This window comes from Chelon labrosus (assembly GCF_963514085.1).
Source record: "Chelon labrosus genome assembly, chromosome: 10".
In the NCBI taxonomy this organism is placed as follows: Eukaryota; Metazoa; Chordata; class Actinopteri; order Mugiliformes; family Mugilidae; genus Chelon; species Chelon labrosus.
Window position 1 is genome coordinate 20,513,571 of NC_140360.1, and position 21,729 is coordinate 20,535,299.

Consider the following 21,729-nt stretch of genomic DNA (forward strand, 5'->3'; position numbering starts at 1 on the left):
AGTCATCATCATTGTGGACATGCACTGAGCCCCACTGATCTAGAACGAAAAGCCCACAGCTAGTCAGGCCAGAGAAAGAGAGGGGGAGAGAGAGGGGCAGAGAGAGAGAGAGAGAGAGAGAGAGAGAGAGGGATCAGCATAATACTGGCGAGATCCGAGTGTCACTGATGACTCAAAGTACCACTCCCCACCCCATTTCCTCTATCCCCTCTTACTGCCTCTACTTTCCTGATATACTTATCCCCTCTGCTCACACTTTGGGTTATTCAACTTCTTTACATGTGAATGAATCGAGTGTGTAAGGTGGGCTTTCCCAAATCAGATTCAGCACTTTACTCTTACACTGGCTACGTTTACATGGGCCCTAGTATTCACTATCACTAATCGTGACAGTAAAAAAAATGCCTCATGTAACCACCTCACTCAGAGCAGACTGTCCCAATAGGCATACAGGGGTGGAGTAAACCTTCTGATAATCTCTTTAATTGGAAAATATTAGCATCTAACTACCACGTAAACGAGTGATTAATTCTTTCTGACTGGTGTCGAGGTCAACATCAGGTGAGGTGAGTTTCCAGGATGGACAGAAACACGGAGGTAGAAAAAAACAGTTGTTCCAAGTGTTTGAAAAGATGAACTAAACAGGACTAGATGTGGATAGAGCTGTTGAAATTGTGTGTCCATCTTGGTCAGCTGTGGATATTGAATAAATTCAGTCTTAATGATAAGTTGGAGGGGGAAATTTCTTCTTCTGCTGTTCTCTTTCTGGTAGATTTGTTGCTCCACAGCAGCAGAACGACTAACACACGCATATCTCACCGTGTCATTTTATTTATCGTCCATGTAGACGGTTAAGTTAGAACCTCTGACGAGAGCAATTTGAGTGAGGCTGAAGAAATATCGTCAGTGTAAACAAAGGCACTGCTGCGCAATTCTGCTCTCACAGTATCATCATCAGCCGCTTGTGTATGAGCTGTAAGTGGCTGCAAATCACTTGATCAATCATTGTAAGTCTGGTTATCACGAGGAGAGGAGAGAGAGAGATTATTATTTTATGAGTGTGAATGTAACGGTGTCAAGGTGGATGTTGATCCTGTTTAACATTTGAAGGATTTTCGCCTTGGATATAAAATAGACTGTGATTTTAAACAGAATATTAATATTTCAGGATGGGCCTGTGAAGCTGTAATTAAGCAAAAACATTATCACATAATTTCTTGCATATTAGTCTTCTATTAATAGTGAAGCAATTAAGCTGCTCCAACAGTTTATGGCATTGATCAGTCAGCATCATTTTAATGTGCTGTGTGATTTTTGACCAATGTTCGGCTTTTCAGGGGACTGTACTTAAATTAAGGGTCCAAAATAAACGTGATATCTTCAGAAAATAAAGTGTCCACCTCTGTAACACAGCATATCTAGTCCCAGTGAGGATCATTTGAACTGCACCTGGAGCGCTGTGTCACCCTTCTTTATCATACCCGCCCATGCGTTTAGCTTGGAGCAGCTCCGCTCCCAGACTGGCAGTCATGGAAAGCTGCTTAAGGGAGCATAGGCTCACTCGCTGAGCTGTGCCGAGGCTGCAGGGCTGTCAAAACTGTAAAGAGCAGTGCTGTCATTTTTAATACAGCAGCACATTGTCCTGACCCTTCTTAGGCTGCTTGCTCGGACACGTTAAGATGAAGATGAGCGTCACAGCCAGTGGTCCGATGTACCATGAAGTCCCTTTGGTGGCTTATCGGAGATGGCAGTTGGCAGGAAGTGATCAGAACAAGAGGAAATTATCTGAGATCGTGTTGAACATAAGAGCAGTTATTCTCCCTCTGGGCATTAGGGCAGCGCAGATGTCAAATTTTATGCAATGCAAGAGCCTGGTTTCGTGGATGGAAGTGTTGGGCTGTTCACCACTTTGGTCGAAACTGTAATATCAGCAAGATTAAAGAATATTAAATTAAATATTAATAACTACTTTGTGGATTGCCTTGAAGTCTTGTACAGATATCTATGGTGCCCAGAGGATGAATCCAACGCACTATGAATATCTCCTGACATTCATTTGTCTTGAGTTGATGGAGACTAAAAACGGATAAAAGGACAGTGAATATTAGATGCACAGTCCATTCACAAAAAAAAGCAGCCGTTGTTGAACACCATTGTACTGGTGATAATGTGTCGATGTTGTTCGTGCTCAGAAAATCTGTTGTTGTAAGTCTGATTAGAGGAAAAGAGGTCTTGATATCACTTTTACAGACTGGGGGTGGGACTTGGTACGTAAAGAGACTCACTGTGTTTATGCCTCAGTGCCAGCGATAACCGTGGCTGGAGGCATTGTGTTTTTGGGTTGTCAGCAGATTCTTAAAAAAACAACATCTCAAAGTCTTGAGGGTATTTCTTCAAATTTGGTACAGATGTTGGCTTGGATGCTAGGATGAACCGGTTAAAATTTGGAGGTCAAACGTCACTGTAAACTAGTGATGGGCGAATGAAGCCTTGTGAAGCATGGAGGCTTTCTTTCTTTTCCATACCGAAAATGATTCGAAGCTTCGGGGCTTCACAATGAGAGGAACAGTGACATCTGATGGCAGACTGGGATTACAGCAGCTGTTTGAAAAGGGACAGAGGATGCAGGTATACACTACGTAGATACTTGGGCACTACTTTGAATAAGTTGGGGTACATTGCTTTCCGGGTCATCCAGTATTTCAGAGGGTCTTCAGCTCTTCCTCCAAATACCCACCGTGTCACTGAGGCATCATACGTAGCATAAAGCACGTAAAGTGTTCAAGCTGTAAACCAATAAAAGGCTTTGTGAAGCACCAGCGTCAACCGTCAGGTGTCGCTGGATACAAGGTCTGACACGGAGTTGACACACAGCGGTTCATTAGACTGACACAAGCTTCTGAGGTCCAGTATTGTTTGCCTGTATTTCATGTCTGTAGGGTGACATGAGGTGAAGTAACTAATCTGTTAATTATAACAAAATGTCACATGAATAAAATCAAGTTGTGGCATTTTATATTCAGAAGGTCAAAGGTCAATTTATGGTGACATGATATTGTGCAAAAGCATACATAGACACAAATGTTTTTTTACAGTTCAAATTCTTTAGTAAAGGTAGTTTGAAAAGAGTAAAATGCTATGCTAGCCAAGAACCCGCAGACACACTGATACTGGGGTTTCGGGAAGGCTTGCAAATCCACACCGACCAGCCACAACATTAAAACCACTCACATGAGAAGTAAATAACATTGACCATCTTGTGACAATACAATGTTCTGATGGGAAACTTTTGGACCTGGCATTCATGTGGATGTTACTTAGACATGTAGCACCCACCTACACCAGACCAGGCACCCCCACCCCATAGCAATGACACTCCTTGATGGCAGCAACCATCCCCAGCAGGATGCAGCCTGACAGACACACACACAAAAACAGTTTAGGAACAACTCAAAAAAACATGAAGAACAGGTGTTGACCTGTCCTCCAAATTCATTAGATCCCAAACTGATCAAGTATCTGTGGGATGATCCACAGAGGCCCCTCCCCTCAACCCATAGGGCCCAAAGGCCCCCACTAACAACATTGCTTTGCCAGACACCACAGGACACCCTCAGAAGGCCCATGTCCATTCTCTGATGAGTCACAACTGTTTTGGAGGCACAAGGGAGACCTACACAATATTAGGCAGGTGGTCATAATGTTATGACTGATCGGTGTATTTCTGCACTGTTGAGAGGAAACTTATAAAATAAGGGAATGCAGTGTTAAGCATACGACCTTCATGAGTACGATCAGCCCAAGTGACCCAGTGTATCTTAAAGGTGCATGTCACAATTTCAACTGCTGGAGCGTAAGCTTTACTAATTGGCAGAAGCATGCAACCATGGGTCAGTTATTCTAGTTCATAAATGCCACCATAAGCTGTAACATTTTAGTATAATTCATAGAGCCTGTTTTCTAGACAGCCACCACATGACAAATAACGGCAAGAGACAAGGGCGCTCATATGTAAATATGTTCTGAAATTGAGACAAACTAGACCGTTAATGTGGATTTAGTAGAGAAGCAGTCAAAAATGTAATAGAGCTTGATAGACCTTGCTTAAGCAGAGATAAATTCCTAAGGGAAACATGAATTTGGCCTCAGGACATGCAACATTAAGCACCGTTTATGGAAATGACCTTCACCACTAAAACTGAATGTATTGTTATGATGTGGACGAATGATAATCCACCTTCCTCCTCTACGTACTTCAAACTCTAAAAGAAAAGGGGTGACTTTTAGCATACTGGATGTTGTATAGTAAGTAATTTGATCATCTTACATAATTCAGTTTATCTTTATTGAGAGGAGACATAATCATGACCCCAAACCTGATCCAATGAATTAATATCAGTAAATGATTTTGACGCCTGCTGTTACCTAAAACCAGCTTCCAATCAGCTATTTTTGCCACATCGTTCTTGTTGGATAGTGAACTGAAATTGTCTTCCAGCCCTCACTAAGGTTAGCAGTGGCAGCTGACTGAGAGCAGAGGCCATCTCTCAACCCTTTGAGAGCATGGATTAAAGCTTTTGGCTATAGAATTAATCTGGTAAGCCACAACATGATGATTAATTGGTGCTGCTGGAAATTTTGATCTGCTTCTTACAGTAATTAGACAGTAGTATAGTAATCATGTTTATAGTGATCAAAACATTTTATTATTATTATTATTATTCTTATGTAGCAGCTGTCCGTTTAATTAGTGAGTCATTATCTGCCCAGAGATGAGGTGTAAAATTAGAAAATTAGAAGAATATATTTTAGGTATTGGTTAAATCTAGTCAATTTCATATTGAAATTCTTATCTAGAGCAGCTTACACAGTATCAATTACATGATCGGTGATGTCAGCATCAAGATCATCTGCTTTTAATTAATCAAACTTCAGTTTGTATAACAGTTAATATAGCTGTCATTGTAAAATCTAGCTGCAAAGAGGAAATTACAGAATAAATGTCATAATGTCTGATCACTATAGGACAACTTTTACTTTCTTAAGTCATAAAAAAATGTGCACATTGGCCTCCTGCATTATTAACAACTTCATTGGCATAAGATGGTTGATTTTCAGTCGTGTATCTGTCCTATGACGAGGATTAAATTATGGCTTTAGAGACTTTCCTGCAGCATCCTGTAACCACATTGTCCTGGTCACAGCAGCCTGAGTCATGGGGATAGAGTTTGATGGATCTCTAAGGTGTTTATTTTGGGCTTCAAACCACTCACAGGGTTGATGGATTAAACAACCTCACAGATAGAGGTACAAATAAAATAATAAATCATCTAAAAACCTTGTGTAATCATTGCTACCAAAAAAATTCTAGGGACAGGATATCTATCTTTTGAAAGAGAATGGGACTTTGCAAACATTAATGAGTGTGAACTGTTGCTGTAGCCATTAAAACATATTGTGTTTTTCATCAGAAAAGTGAGAGAGTGTTTCTCTCAGACACAACATGCAGGACATAAATGATGAATGAAGTTAAAACTTAGCATGAGCAAGAACAAGGAGATGTAATAGATCTTCTCATCCGCAGCTCTAATACTCTTCATTCTACTTCATTACTGCTATCATTATTCATCACTTTATTGCTTGTTTTTTTTTTGTAAGGGATGAGAGGGGGAGAATATCATAGTGCTACATTTGGTTTTATTAAACCCATGTCTAAATAGATTGTTTGTTTTAATGTTTGCTTTGTTTCATCCTTTTCAGCTTCTTAAAAAGAATGTAGCCAGTATTTTAGATTTTACTTATTTTAGCTCGTAAAAATAACAAACAAAATAAGAGCAGATCAAGACACCCCTGACATACACCGATCAGGCATAACATTATGACCACCTTCCTGATATTGTGTAGGTCTCCCTTGTGCTTTCAATACAGTTGTGACTCAACAGTTTTTGTGCCTGTGTCAAGTGTCATTGCTATGGGGTGGGGGTGCCTGATCTGATCTAAGTGGGTGGTGCATGTCTAAGTAACATCCACATGAATACCAGGTCCAAACGTTTCCCATCAGAATTGTATTGTCACAAGATGATCAGTTTTATTCTTATCCTGGCAATAGTTTTAATGTTGTGGTTGATCGGTGTAGACTGTAAGCCTTCTCAAAAACACTGTGTGCTGTTTTTTTATATTAAACTTTATGTTAAAGTTTTTGTAAGTTCACTCAATAGTTATAAAGCTAATGGATAAGATGTTTGGCACAAAAGTATATTAAATATGGAGCAGCCAGCTGATGATTAGCTTAATTGCGCATAGAGAGGCTGCATACTTATCTACTCAGTTCATTAAATATATTATATCTAATTAGTTTAAACGAGGCTCACACCAAAACTTAAAAACTACCTTTAATTTCATGTGGACTTTTGTGCTCTTGGAGTCAGCGATTTTAGCTTTTTCACCCTCTCATCATCACCTAACTCTGAGTCAGTGAAGATATTTTAAAAGAAAATATCCCTTCAACCTTAACTTTTTATAACTTCATGCGTACCATTATAGTATTCATATTGATGCATCAGCTCCTGAACATTGTCATAAAAAGCTGAAGCTGGGGTTTCTTTAACTGGGCTTAGAAGCACAAATATCATCAGAAAATGTAACATTCAAAGCTGCGTTGAAAAGTAAGAGGTCGTTTGCAGTGTGAAGTAGATTCTGCATATCTGCATGTGACCCTTGTGGATTTGATGCTCCTACTGTAACACCCATCCAGTGCACACAGGATAAATTATTAAGGCCAGAGATGTATAGTTCTTACGTGGAAGACCTTGGTGCACTCCCTGCTCATAAAATCTTCATCTTCGTGGAACATCTGCTCTCCATTGGCATTAATTAATTTCCCTTCAACCATCCTTGTTTGTCTTGGTAAGCTTCCTTCCAATTCAAAGATTGAGCCAAATTGTAATTAACCAACTTTGGCAAGACTCTGTGTTGTGTGAATGAGGACTCGATATTTCAGCCTTATCTTGACACAGCAGAATCTATTCTATTATTCCCCACAGCATCCACTCATTGGTCCTGCTTTATTTCTGATTTCATACATTCATGATGCTTAATCTCTTACACCTTAAGTACACATTTTACCTGCATCTTTTTCAGTGTAGAGGACATATCTGCCACTTCTTGAAAAATCCCAGAGCTTATTACATTGAAGCTCTGAGTCCTTGATTTAAGGTAACCCTCTCCTGTGAGTTTTCGTGTGTGAGCCAACTGTAATCGACACTGTCCGTTCTCTGGCTATCACTGTAATGAGGACAAAAATGTTCACCTTAAGTTTCTACAGAGGGCATTACATTGGATAATTCACGCTTTCCTCTCCACAGTATCGTTTGTCCTCTGTCTGTGTGCCAGCTTTGTCGTTTGTGATTTGGGCGCGTGCTTTGGACAGTGACCGTCTACGAGCCGGGCAAGGAGTGTAACTCGGAGTCAGATTCATGAGTGAGCAGTGAAGAGAGTCAGAGGAGACAAATTCACCAGAGCCCTGACTGCCATTTCTGTCCAAGTGTCTAGTTGGAAACAAACAAGATTAATGTGCTGTTGTCTGGGCTTGTGTTACGTGTGCACTTAATGGAGTCCCTGGAGGAATACAGAGAAGAAATGAGTAAATAGAGATATAACATTCCTGAAGTAATGAGGGACTTGTGGAGTGTAGAAAATGGTGTATTATTTTGTGCAGAAGTTAATACAGTTCATTATTTTTCACTTATTTTATTTCCATGACACCTTTTCACTTTTAGTTATAGTTTGCAGGTTATGTGCGAAAACATTGCTCCTGGAAGCGGTGGACTATCTCTGTCTTCCTCACACTTTGTGTATGCGTATGTGTGACCCTGCATCATTACCTAGGTGTACAGTATATTTGCATCTTGAGATTGCTCCATCACTCAGCTCCTCAACCAGCATAGATTTGGTGTCTATCTCTTCCTACCTGCCCTCCTTTCCTCCCTGACTTTCCCCTACTTATTATTCACCACATGTCTGGGGCTAAAACATTTTCACACAGCAGTGGGCCCATCTCCCACATAGCTGTCATTTTAATGGGTGTTTGTCCGATAGGGGAACAGGAACTAACAGGGGAGGGTTATTAGCAAGGTCACCTCTTGCCCTATTGTAATGTCCACTGAGAATGATGTACAGAAACCTGTGCTGGTAGATTTGTAGCCTATAGGGAGGGAGAGAATGAGATGTAAGCTGCTGCACTGAAGTGCACCTTAGTTTTCTTTCTCTGTCACCTTGGCAATAATGCACATTTGTAATTCACTTCTGGCAAGCAAAGGCTGTCTTCATGAAAATAATTTTCTGGAAGGACTATCATTTTCACCGGGCTTACCTCAGTCCTCCCATGTCCCTTTCGGTCAACAGTTTTAAGGCTTCTCTACTGCCCTCTTGTGGCAGGCATTCTTTCTGCATCAACACTTCTCAAGTTTCTTAAATATGTTGTTGATGTTCTTTATATTCTGATTCAGATGCTCATCATGTATGTCTGACATGTATGTTAAACAAAAGGACATGAGCTCTTAAGAAACTTGAAAAAAAAAAACAACTTCAAATTAAACTGTACATAGCTTGAAATGCCAACATTTTATGCAGGATTACAACTGAAATAGAGACAAATGCTAAAAAGCTGAAGACTTGTAAAACACTTTAGAAACCTCTAGTCTAGACATAAACGTAAGAAAATTCAGTATAAAAGCATTAACATTGTTAAACAATGTTCTTAAAATACATTTTTGTAGGTTTTACAGAAAAAAAAACACAGGAGCAGTTGTTCATCAATCACTGGGGCTCTAAATAATGGCAATGACAACAAATGGTTATCTTAGCACCTTCATGATTCAATTTCAAGATTCTGTTATGAGTGCAGTCAGAATTAGCTGCCTAAACCATTCTTATTTCAGTGCAGGTTCAAAACCTTTTCATTTCACAATTCAAATAATGACCAGGGGTTTTATTGGAACCCCACAACACATGCAGAATATTTACCCTTTTAAAATGTCAATGTGAACTGAACTAATTCAAAGTGAAGGTGTCCCCTCGTCTCACCTCAGACTTTATCTCTAAACTCTGTTGTGTTGGCTCTACCTTAGATGTACAGTTTCTCAGTTCACCTTTCAACTCAGACAGCTGCTGAGCATGGCTAGAGAGAGTCCCATTGACCTGCAGGAGAAGACCATTTGATTGTTTTTCCAGCTCCTCCCTGATTCTCTCCAAGTCCTCAGCCAAGTAATTCAGGCCCTTACACTGGTCCTCCACGCTGGCAACACGCCCTCCAACCTCAGTTACCTCTTTCTGGACCACCATAGCTGTGCTACGGCATCCCCGGACCTCCTCAGCTAACCGCCTCTTCATCTCCTGCAGCTCACCCTTAACTCGGGCCAGTCTGCGCTCGCCGGCACCAAGCATAGAAGCCTGATGTCCAACCAGCTGGACCACACCCTTTATTTGCTGGGCCAGACGAGCCTCTCTCTCGTGCCAGGAACTGTTGGCTTGAACCACCTGGTGGACCACTGTCCCCAGTGAATCCTGGAGGCCTCTCAGTGTGTGGTTAACTGAGCGAACATTGAACTTGAGGATTGTTAGCTCTCCCTGGACAGGAGTATCTTCCTCTGCTTGTTGCTGCTGATCCTTGATGGTGAGATGCTTTAGGATGTTCTGTAGTGTAACATTGAGGCTATTCAAGCGGTCACCTTGCAAGTCCAGTACCTCCTTCGCATTCTGGTCCTCTGCCAAGTTTTCACTTGGCACAGCAGAGTCTCCCTGAATGCCAGATTTTTGTTGTGAGGAACAGGAAGATGAGCACATAATCTCAAGGTTGTTGAGGTGCTTTTGCACTCTGTCCACATCCACCTCTAGTCTCCCCCGTAGAGACTCCAGCTCTGTCTCCAGAGTAGGAACAGCATGACCCTCCAGCAGTGCGGGGGCAGTGGCATTACCCAGCTCCTCCAAAGCTGTCAGTAAACGGTCCTCCAGAGCCCTCAGTTTATCCTCCATTCTGGCCTCCAAGGCCTGTCCTGTTGCAGCTCTGTCTAGGACACCACTCCTCCTTTCAGAGCCATCATTTTTAATCTGCCCAGTCAGGTTGAGCTTGGACTCTACATATACCAGACGCCCCTCCAGCATTCCCTCTATGTGGTCTTTGTGTCCACCCAGCTCTACTCTCAAGTGCCCCTGGGACTGGTTGAGGCTGGCCACTGATGTTTCCAGCAGCTGCACCCTTTCAACCAGCCCGCTCATTCTACTACAGCAGCTTTCTGAAGCCTTTAAACCATGAATCTGTGTCTGGATGTTTCTCAGCCCCATCCTCAGGTTTGTAGTACTTTCTTGCAGAGCATCTTCCAACTGCTCCTGCTGCTCACCTTGCTCCTTCTGGCACTGACGGCGCACATCCCCAGTTTTCTCCTCACATCGGCCCTCTGCACTCTCTACACGCTTCTCAAAACCACCAAGGATTTCTGTCCTGGCTGCGCTTAGTTTGGCATCCATCATCTTCTCTATAGCTCCCCCAAGACTGTCAGTGGAGTCTGATGCAGAAATTTTCTTCAGTGCTCCTTCATGTCCCATTACTTTTGCTTTTAGTTCTTGAAGCTCTGTGCTCTTGGCTTGCAGCTCTGTCCTGAGCTCCTCTACCCTCCCACTCAGTTCTGTGAGGCCTGGAAACACATGTCTGCCATCTATGCCTTCTGTCTCAGGGTCTCCCCCTGGAATTTCTACAAATCCTACAGTAGACGGATTAGAGGCTATAACTGGAGCAGGAATAGGACCAGGGGCGGCAGAGAGCAGAGCTGAAAGCATCCTGTTGGCATCTTCTCTTAATGAGGCTCGTAGACTATCCTCCAGTCCATTCACAGTTCCTCTCAGGGTCTCCAGACCCAGGTTGAGACGCCGCACATCCTCCTCCATTCGATATATTCGCTCCTCTGTTTCACTGTCAGAAGCTTGACCTAAAGAGAGAAGAAAAAAAGTTATTACTTGGTGAGGATACCAGTCTGAGAATGCTCAGTTTTTTAACTTATTTAACTGTTATTATTAAGTGCAGTTAGAGTTATTGAACTATAGGACATACCAATATGTTCCCCTTCGGGCTGTTCACCACGAGATGGAAGAGGGGGAATTTCATCTGGTATAATTTCCTCAGCTCCTTGGCTATGCTCGGGTTCATGTTCATGTTCATGTTCTTGGTTGTCCTCTGGGTGATGTGGCTCCTCATGCTCTGGCATTGATTCTGGCTCAGATGGATAAGACTCGATTGTGGAGTCTGGATAGGAGGAGGTCCTCGGAGGCCCAAAGTGTCGCATTGGGTAGGAGTTGAAATTGCTGATGAGAGGTCCTTTGGGTTGACTCCATGGGTTAGCTTTCATAGCAGGCGGGCCCTTGAACATCGGCCCCTTTAACATGGGACCTTTGTACTGAGGGCCTTTGAACTGTGGCCCCTTAAACTGTGGGCCCTTCATTGGCGGGCCCTTGAATGGTGGCATCATTTTCATATGGTGTTGGTAAACTGGATGTCCCTCCATGCAGCCATAACCAGAGTACCCAGGACAACAACGCCATTCCAGCTCAGTGACGGTTTTATGTGCCACCTTGTAGATTGGCTTGTAAAGAAGGCGATACCTGAAGGAAACATCCCATTTTTAGCTGTAAATACACATTTAACTGCTGCATTTTGTAACCTTTAAGTTATGTTATTCTAAATTTATAAGAAACACTCCTGTTTACTCACAGGAGCGTTGGACATTTTTGACCCCAGGAACATTTGTTGTATTCAGCTTTTACATAGGGAGCAGCTCCGTCCTGCACAGTGAAGGACACTGTCTTTTCAACGACGTAGGCACAGTGGTTCCTTTCAGAAAGAATAGAGATGCATAACATAAACATTATCTCTAGCTGGCCTTACAAATACAATGTACAAAATACAAAGTAAAATGTAAATTAAGATGTGAAGCAGCACATAGAAGAAAGAGAGAGAGCACTTACTTGTGTCTGCTGGTGGGTTTCCCTTGGTCATGATATTGACTGATGCCAGCTTTATACTGGTGATACTGAAAAGGTCTGTAGAACTTGGTTTCAACCAGTGAAAAAAGCAAAGTCCAAAACACAAAATGACCCATAGCCATTACAAAATTCATCCTTGAATGTCCAAGTGTTCTGTCAAAATTTTAAAGTGAAAAGAATTTTCTATGATCATACAAGGGTAAGCAACACCCTATATATTCTCCTCAGTTCCCTTGTGAGATAAAAACAAAACAAGATATCTCAAAACACACAAACTCAGAAAAAGACTTCAGTCTCTGCAGTCCAGCCGTTTTTGGCAGTGAAATAAAGCAGAATGCCACCCTTTTGAGTGTTGACCCTGATGCTGGTTGCGGGTGTGGTGGACTTAGTTCGAGTGACAACAGTCCACTGTGAGTTTGGGCCACTACAGTCAGCACTAATAGGCCTCCACCGGCACCATCTGCATAGCTCCTCCCACTCAACCTCCTCAAAGTAACACCAGTGTGACGCTGGGGTAGAGAGGAAAAAACCCTCATCTTCACAGTTAGAGTTAGTACATCTTAATGAAAATACAGTTTTTATTGGACATGTAGTGTTAATGCTGCTTCTACCAATCAGGGCTCAGACTGAGGCTCCATGAACTATTTTTCCCATGCTGACATCACGGCAAACTAGAGAGGAAGCGCGACATCACCCACAACACGAAGCCTACTGTGCCCAGTCTGCGTGGTCGACAGTTATTTATTTTTATTTCTGCAGAGTATGAAGAAAACTTCTGTATGAACTTACGAATTTCTTTTTCAGAAGTTTTGGTTTAAGTATCACTTGCTATTCGTGCATTGAGAAGTAAAAATACCTGCTCTTAAAAAGGCCTAATGGACAACAATAACTGACCAATACTGTGACCTAATGGAGGCGAGGAAAGTTAGTTGTGACACCAGTTAGTTGTTTAATATCCATGTTATAATCTAGCAATCGCAAACTCCCTCTGTCACCTAGTTGTGACAAATGATGTGTTATCATTCTCGCAGTAACACACAGTAAAGAATATGTCATCTGCTATTAATGTCATACATCTGGTTGTCGTGCAGTGTACGGTGGCAAATAATGATTATTTTGGTCTCAATTTATGTTGCCATTTCTTTTTTTTGTTTGGATTTACTGTTTAGTACGGTTATTAATATTGTTTGACATCTGTATGGTAGGTCACACATTTTTAATGCTACATGCTGATGTAGCCAATGTTATGTTAAGACTATTGAAGTCTGTGAAGTGAAGTCTGTGAAACATCTTGGGCTCTTTAACTTCACACAGTCTAAAAACCCGACCTAACAGCAAACCTCCAGGAACGGGAACAAACAAAAACAAATACCCTGTGTTAAAGGCTGTGCCGGTACACACCCATGACTGAGAGCCTTTCCCCATAAGCCCACACATTCATTCACAACACAAGTCTTTGTACAGTTTAGGAACTTCACCACCCTGAGTATGGAAACACGCCTGGAGCTGGATTGTACCACAGCTAGAACACTTTGCTCTGAAAGGCCAGTTAAATGAACCCACATTTTGATGGCTTGTTGTTATCATAATCGGTTTATTGGAACAGTTTTCCAACATGGAGAAGTGTGAAATGTGGAATTTACATTAACAGCTTTAGGAGCACAAATTAAATTCTTGTGAATAAAAGGAAATAGTTCAAATGATTACCTCTAAAGTTTTCCTTTTGGCACATACTCTATTATATTAGACAAGGGAATGCAGGGCAGCATTAGAGTGAGAATGTAATTAATTTACAAGGTGACAACTTTATTATAATGTGCTTAACAAGGCTGTCTGTGATAATGCAGACTATCCAAAAGAAGTGAACTACAGTTTGAAGGTCTGCGTTCTTCTTTTTACTTGGTAACACTTACAAAAAAGGCTGTGTGGAGCTGTTAGCAGAACCACCGTAGAGACATGCCCTTCAAAGCAAGATGGTTTTATTGAAGTAACTGCTTTGTTCTTTTTATATCAGTTACGCTGATCAAAGCTGACATTTAGATACATTATTAAACTATTGAAACGGCACACACCAACAACAATAATATAAAAACAAAATGAACCACAGTGCAAGGTGTAAGACACCTATGTGAGAATAGATTATAGATATAAAATAAATCCAGACAGAGTAATCACAATAAAACAGTGTGTCAAATTAAAGTTTTCAGTAGTGATTTGAAAGAAGAGACCAACTTAGTTAGCCTTTCCCTCTGGCAGGGAAATCCATAAGTTTGGGGCATGAACCGCAAAAGTTTAATCACCTCTGGTCACAATATGCGATTAGTTCCTGGCAGAGCACCTCAGACAGCGATCTGACTCATAAGCTGTTAAAAGATCACAAATGTAACTTGGCACCAGGCTTTATAAAGCTTTAAAACAAGCAGTAAAACCTGACCGCAATCCGTTCAGGTGTTAGAGAATGTTTATTTATTTATTTATTTATTGCATTGCAAATTGTGCAGTATCCTAAAATGTAAAAATTTACCAAAACTCATTGTTCATCTTTGATGTGTTTCATAATGATTTCATACAATACTTGCAATCCTTTTTTGGTTACTGAAACCACATTTGATATTATACTCATCTACTTAGGATATTGCGTGTGAAGTTAAATGGGTGATTTGTTTTCAGAGGAATGAGTACTTTTACTTTGATATGACAGACTCTTACAGGCTCTGTAGAATATCTTGTACTTCTGAGATTATGAACGTACATAAGGCCATTTCTGACTGACATTCTTGAAAAATGTTTTGCTGTGACCATTGTAACATGACCTCATTCTGAACAAGAGTAGCCATTATTTTTCAGGGTTCTTTTGACTGACCTGTTTTAGAGGCGGGCTCATTTCCTGTATCCTGTTTGCGGCAGGTCCCACCTCTTTTACCTGGAAACACTCAGATCGGTGCAGATACACAACAGTGTGCGTGTGTTCGTTACATGTTCTCCATCAGCTCTTAGACCCTCCCGATTTGTAAACAAGCTCTCATTGTATCCAGTGAAACATGTTGTAGAGCACACAGGATCCAGGCTCGGGCTGCAGCCCTGGTGCTGTGAAATAAGTGCAGCTTTATTCTGCAGGCCGGCGGCGGATCCACCCTGAGTTTTCCTTCAATGCATCACAGAGTTACAACTGTTTTAGCTTCCACTCACCTGCCCGTCATAATGCTTATGTCAGAGTTGAGCTATTCATGGACTTCTCACCATCGCCACATTATGAACAGGGTGAGGCCCAGTTTGCCTGTACGCCTGTGAAAAAGCGAACAGGAGTGTATGTAAGTCTGTGCGACATGTGCGGAGCTACATTTTTGTTTATCCCTCCTCTGTTTCTTTGTGTCTATTTAATTTTAACACCAGCGGTCCACATTCTTAGCTGGCCTGTAAATCTTTTCATGTGTGTCTTTAGTTTTCAGCCTAGTTCATGTGTTACTAGACTGTGTGACTTTGACAGCACCTTCATGACAGTACTAGTTCATTACTTTATTATTGAGTCGGAGGATGACTGAAAGAAAGATTTATACAATTTTATAGTTTTCTTTTGCACTGAACTCAGTAAAACAGAGAAAATATTGAAAATGCAGATTTAGGAACTTCTTAAAGTTGGGTCTAATTGCAGCATTGTCAGAGTCTCCTATATCTGCTCTTGCATGTCCACAGTCACTTTAAAGAACAAACAACACTTCATAAATCTTCAGCAGTTTCCGGTCCCGGTACACCCACAGTTAATACTTCTTTTTAAACCTCTTTGTGTAACGATGTTCTGGTTCAGTTGAATCTAGGTTAGGACATTTATCAGTGAATAGTGTTTTGTATTTGTTAAGATGCATTCACTCTGAGACGTCACCATCTTAAGAGTTTGGTCATTAAATAAGACAAACGGCCTGAACAAACTTAATTTGATGGCCACATGGGGACCCGGGGGTCACGGCACACTTCGCATGTCCACTAAGAGTTTTAGTGTGTTTGTTGTTACCAGACTCTTGAGAGTGTGTACACATCTGGAGACAGCCAACACACACACACAGACTCGCACACAAAGTTCCATCCGGATAATCCGGGCTACTCATGTGCTCAAAATTGTCTTTCAGAGCTTTCCATTTTTTTGTCATGCACAATCCCTTCTGTTTTGTTCCTGATATATAATTTTCTCTGCTTACTTCAAACTTTTTTTTCTCAATTTCTTACACATATGTTACAATGCTGTATTTACTTTTAATAGCATTGAAACAGTGCATTCAGTTACCAAGTGTTTATATTGAACACATTTTTGTCATTTAAACTAAACCACATGTAATGCTCATATTATATCATCATATACTGTATGCACACATTCAAAATGAATGTAACCAAACTGAATCACACTAATTTATTATTATTATAATGATTTTATAAAGAATCTAATACTGTGAGGCCATACTGTGACATTCACACAGTAGCTAAATTGCTAGCACTGAAGCTGTTAAGTCAGGATAATGGTACAATACATGACACTTCAGAATTGTAATTCCTCCCCCTCAATGTATATATGAGATATATAGATTAATAATTGGATAGATAGTTGGCTAAATTGTTTTTGTACCGCTGTGAATATTCAGTGCCTTATTTCTGCTTTTCTTATTCATTCATTCAGACTAAAGAGGTGTCATGTGTTCCATTGCTTTCATTTTCCAATCTAGTCATCACTAGAGCTGAAAATTGACTGACTAATCAGCAGTTATTTTGGTAATGGATTAGTCATTGAAGTCACAAAAGTGCCAAACATCTTCTCGTGTCTTCGGTGCAGGAAATGCATTTGGATTAGTTTGCTGACCAAAACCATGGACTGTTAATGAAGGTGGACGAGTCCTCTGTGAAGTCACCCATAAGTTTACGCTTGCTGCTTCGGTCACTGTCATCTCAGCTGTCCCTGACCCTAACTAACTCCCAACTAGTTCAAAAATGTAAAAATGTGAAGATGAGTGGAGTGTCATAGGAGCTGAGGCGGACCAGTGCTGTTTATGCATAAAGATTCACCCTGTGCCATTATCATCAATGGGAGAATTTGTTATAGAATCTGAAACAATTATTTGTCCCTGGCAGTAAGCATGTTTCTACTGTAAAGTTTTCCATTTCAACATAAAGGTCTGTGGGGATGGACTCACTTTTGGAGCCAGCCCCAAGTGGCCATTCGAGGAACTGCCAACGGTGATACAAGCATTTATATTTGTGTGCTAGTGTGTCGGTATCATTCTGTAAATATGTGTCTTAAACTAGTCAGCGGATAATAAGCTGTTGACTTTCATTTTGAACTATACAATGCTGATGTTGGAGCCGAAGTTAATAAATGCTGCTCAGTAGCAACTTTTACTGAAATCACTGCAGCACAAAAGAGAGAGAATACGTTGGAGTAGCTGGTTCGTGGGAGGCTAAACAAGGGAGACATTTTTGTGCTTCTCAGGCCAATGAGATACATTAATGAGCAATCACAGCCATCTGCGTTGTGTGTAGGTGTACATCTGTTGGAGAACAATAAATCTGACTTTATGCGTTGACTCCATTTTCCAGCCCCAGAGTCAATCCATCAAGGAAATAACTTAAGTACCACTGTAAGAAACCAACAGACAATGGGAACAAGATCAGGAGACATTCCTAGTTATAACAGTATGCTGCTTTATATTTAAAAAAGCTAAAGCAAAGACAAAATGTCGTCATCCTTAAATGTCATTGTTGCTTTTGATGTGGAATAAACAGTGCGTTCAATAATTAGTGTATTTTGATTTGTCGTGATTTTGGCCACAGTGTCACATATTCCTCAAAACCAACACACTGCCTCAGACTGTATCACAGAATAAGACTGCCCCCTTGTGTTAACTAAACCTCATTAACTGCCACCTCACTTTCTCCCTCCTCCTCCTCTTTCTTTGGTTCAGCAGATTCAAAATGTGTAATTTTATGTCTGAATAAGAAACTATTCAAACAGCCTTGCGGCCACTATCTGACAGTATGTTGAACAGACCGTGCCAGGTTTTTTTTTTTTTTTTTGGATCTTTTTGAAATAACCATAAAACAACTGATAAAAAAGACTTCCTTAGTTAAACATTTAAACAAAAGGCAGCCGCTCAGTGTAAACCTCAAATGTGTACTATTAATATTTGAGGTTCTTTGATGTTCCCTCCTGTGGAAAGTATTAATTGAAGCCGCCCCTTTCATCTTTCAGCGCTCTAACCAGGCCAAATGTGCCCATGGTTAAAGTTTAAGAGGGCCCCTGATGCTGCAGTCTGTGTTTCCTCAGAAGCATCTGCAGAAACTGCTCATGCCCACACCCTGCCAATTAAACTCGGGCCAGTTAGCTGGGTTTATAGCCCCACAAGCGGTTTGTGGTGTAACCCTTAAAAACTACGAAGCATCTGACCACTCTGAACCACTGTTTTGAAAAGTCATCAGTAGTGGCGATGAGATGATCACTGCGGGTAACTGAGGCATTGATTGTGGGGGGATGTCTGACAGATGTTGTCATCTAGTCTGCAATCGTTTCAAATAAACATCAACCACATGATGCAATATCAAAAGCTGCAGGGAACTCTGCCTGACATCCAGTTTTGGCATCTTTGGATTCTAGTAAATCCAGAGAGAGAGAGTGTTAAATCAGGACAAAGAGTCACAACATTCACCATGATGAAATGCCTTATTGTTGTTACTGTGAGCAGCTGTGTAATTAGGCCCATCCTTCCCACACAGTCCTTCCTCCTCAGACTTTTCCAAATAAAGCCCTTCACAACTGTTTAGATTTTTCTTTAAGAGATGAATATGTCCTAAAACAACCCAAGGAAATAGTTTAAGGGGCATATTCATAATTTATTTTTTTGCAAATGATAAAATTCATATAATCACATGTCTGCTGAATATGAAGCTGGAGCCGTGAGATGCTTAGCTTAGCATACAGAGTAGAAACAAAGGGAAACAGCTGCTGGGCTCTGTCCAACATTATAAAAATCCTTCTACAAACACCTCTACAGCTCATCAAATGAAAACAACCTGTCATTATTGTACATATACAGCATATGTACAGATTTAGTTAACAAGATATTAAATGTTAATTGATGAGTTTTAGAGGTTCTGTAAAATTGGATTGAGAAAAGATTTATTAAAAACACTTAAAATACAATTCTGAGATACCTGAGCTTCACTTATTTATCTTGAATTTTCCTACGTTACATTTCAGAGCACATATTGTGGATTAACATTGTTACATTAATTTGCCAGCAATACACCGATCAGGCATAACATTATGACCACCTGCCTAATATTGTAACGTTCTCCCTTGTGCCTGCAAAACAGTTGTGACTCATCAGAGAATGGACATGGGCCTTCTGAGGGTGTCCTGTGGGATCTGGGAACAGAATGTTGTTAGTGGGGGCCTTTGGGTCCTATGGGCTGATGGGAGGGGCCTCTGTGGATCATCCCACAGATACTTGATCAGTTTGGGATCTAGTGAATTTAGAGGCCAGGTCAACACCTTGTGCTGTTCTTCATGTTTTTTTTTGAGTTGTTCCTAACCCATTTTTGCGTGTGTGTCTGTGTCAGGCTGCATCCTGCTGGGTATGGCTGCTGCCATCAAGGAGTGTCATTGCTATTGGGTGTGGGTGCCTGGTCTGGTGTAGGAGGGTGGTACACGTCTAAGTAACATCCACACGAGTGAATGCCAGGTACAAAAGTTTCCCATCAAAACACTGAATTGTCACAAGATGGTCAATGTTATTTGCTTCTCCTGTCAGTGGTTTTAATGTTGTGGCTGATTGATGTGGTTTGTATTTAGTTGTGATGTTAAAGGCTAAATGCTAACTAATAAAGTATGATGATATGACACTGACAGGGTTGGTGCTGAATAATTTGTTGTCTTATCTTAAAATGGCAACATTTTCATTTACATAAAGGTAACACACTTGTGACTGACCAACTATTTTCTGGCAGAAAGTTGTTCTGGAGTCGCGTCGTTAAGAAACTGGTTACGTTCCAGCACAGATCTGACGGGCTTATCGTCTTCTTTTCATCACAGAGTAGAGCGTTGTAGAGCAGCAGCAATGTTCATCTGAGCGCCATGGAGTTGAATTTGTTTACAACAAAATTGCTGCCATCAGAGAAGCGAGCTGTTTAGAGTCCGCTCTTAAAGACACATAAATATAAACTGATTTAGCTCATTTCCCAAAATGTCACACTTTCAGCCTTTCCAAGTGAGTTATAAATGTAATCTAAGGCGAAATGAACCTACGTGTTCTGTTTTATTTAATATCTCACAGCAATGGCCGCTTTATTCATATGAAGATCAATAAGACTTCATTAGGAGCGGCACATCATGATTTGTACATGTTTCTGTTTGTCGATAAACTCAGTAACAACCACCTGGACCGATCACGTACCAACAGCCTTGTTTAGTATTTTTAATGTTACCTTGATCTCCCTGGTCTGCTTTCATCACCACACCTCTATCATCCCATGCCTGCCTCAACAGGATCATGTCTTTGTCTACACATAAAGAAATCCCCTCTCCATTATCCTACGCTGGTTTCAGTTTGATAAACAGCTGCAGCGACATTACACTTTTGATCGCGGTTTGTTTGCTGCTGATTTATAGACTTCTCCCAGACGGTTTTGAATCCAGCACCGCCTGATATGAAAGTGTAAAATATTTAGAAATGTACAGAGGAGAACCATAAATTGTGCTTCAGTCCAGAGCCTTCAGGGGCAAGCCCTCAGCTATTCCCCGCAGCTCCAGTAAGGATTGCAGCAGTGGTTAAATAAATGCAACCTACTTTAGTTTTAGTTCTTTTTGGGGGGTTTATGCTCTAAGTGGATGCAGCATATATATAGCAGTATGAAGTGATGATAAAGATAAAGATAAAGAGATAAAGAGCCTTTATTTGTCATTATATTATACAAGTATCATATAACGAGATTGCATGGTCAGACATGGAGGGTTGGTCCTGAGCCGCTGCACTCGCGCGCGCCGCCACTGTGGCCCAACCTGACCGGTGCCTAACACCTAGCATATAAACTGTCTCTAACACTGATATAAAGTTAAGGAAGATATAATCCTCAATCAATGCTAAAAGAACTCCTGACTGTGTTGACGTCAAATGATGTATCACCATAAGACAGAAGTACTAACAAAACAATTATTTAAACCATTGAACGCATCTTCTTTCCTTCTTATCATAAGTAGGTATTTATCTGTTTTATTTCTGAAGGTCTTCAGTATTTAATGTTGTACGTTTCAGACGTCTAAATAGAAAAAACATCATCATAGACAGAATAAAGCCCAAAATGTCAAGAACTTGATATGAAACATGTTTTTGTAGGTTCAAATATAGAATTATTTAAGATGTGGTTTCTTGTTGTTATCCCCTCACACCCTCTGCACATTTACATGCAAGTAAAATGCGTTGCATGTGTGTGTGCAGTTTAATTCATGCATTCATTTAGCATGATTTTTCTCTTTTTACATTTTTATGGTTCTCCTTTTCTGTCTTATTGTGATGATAAAAGATACAGTACGTGGCATCTATTGAAAGTGGCATATATACATTTAGATCCTAACCTGTCCTGATACTAATATGTGGGAAACCCATCCGTCCTCACTGTTGACAAATACCGTTTGACATTTAGAGGTCGCGTAAATAGGTC

At 40.8% G+C, this 21,729-nt stretch overlaps 1 protein-coding gene across 1 annotated transcript; it reads right to left on the reverse strand.

Annotated features, from left to right (window-relative positions):
* Positions 1 to 9,042: 9,042 nt before the first annotated feature.
* emilin3a (elastin microfibril interfacer 3a) lies at positions 9,043 to 12,167 on the reverse strand (the record flags this gene model as incomplete). Its single annotated transcript, XM_084554238.1, has 4 exons — positions 9,043 to 10,982; positions 11,105 to 11,652; positions 11,762 to 11,881; positions 12,016 to 12,167. 4 exons carry the CDS (start codon positions 12,165 to 12,167, stop codon positions 9,052 to 9,054), a joined length of 2,751 nt encoding a protein of 916 aa, XP_084410364.1. The 3' UTR covers positions 9,043 to 9,051.
* Between the last annotated feature and the right edge of the window lie 9,562 nt (positions 12,168 to 21,729).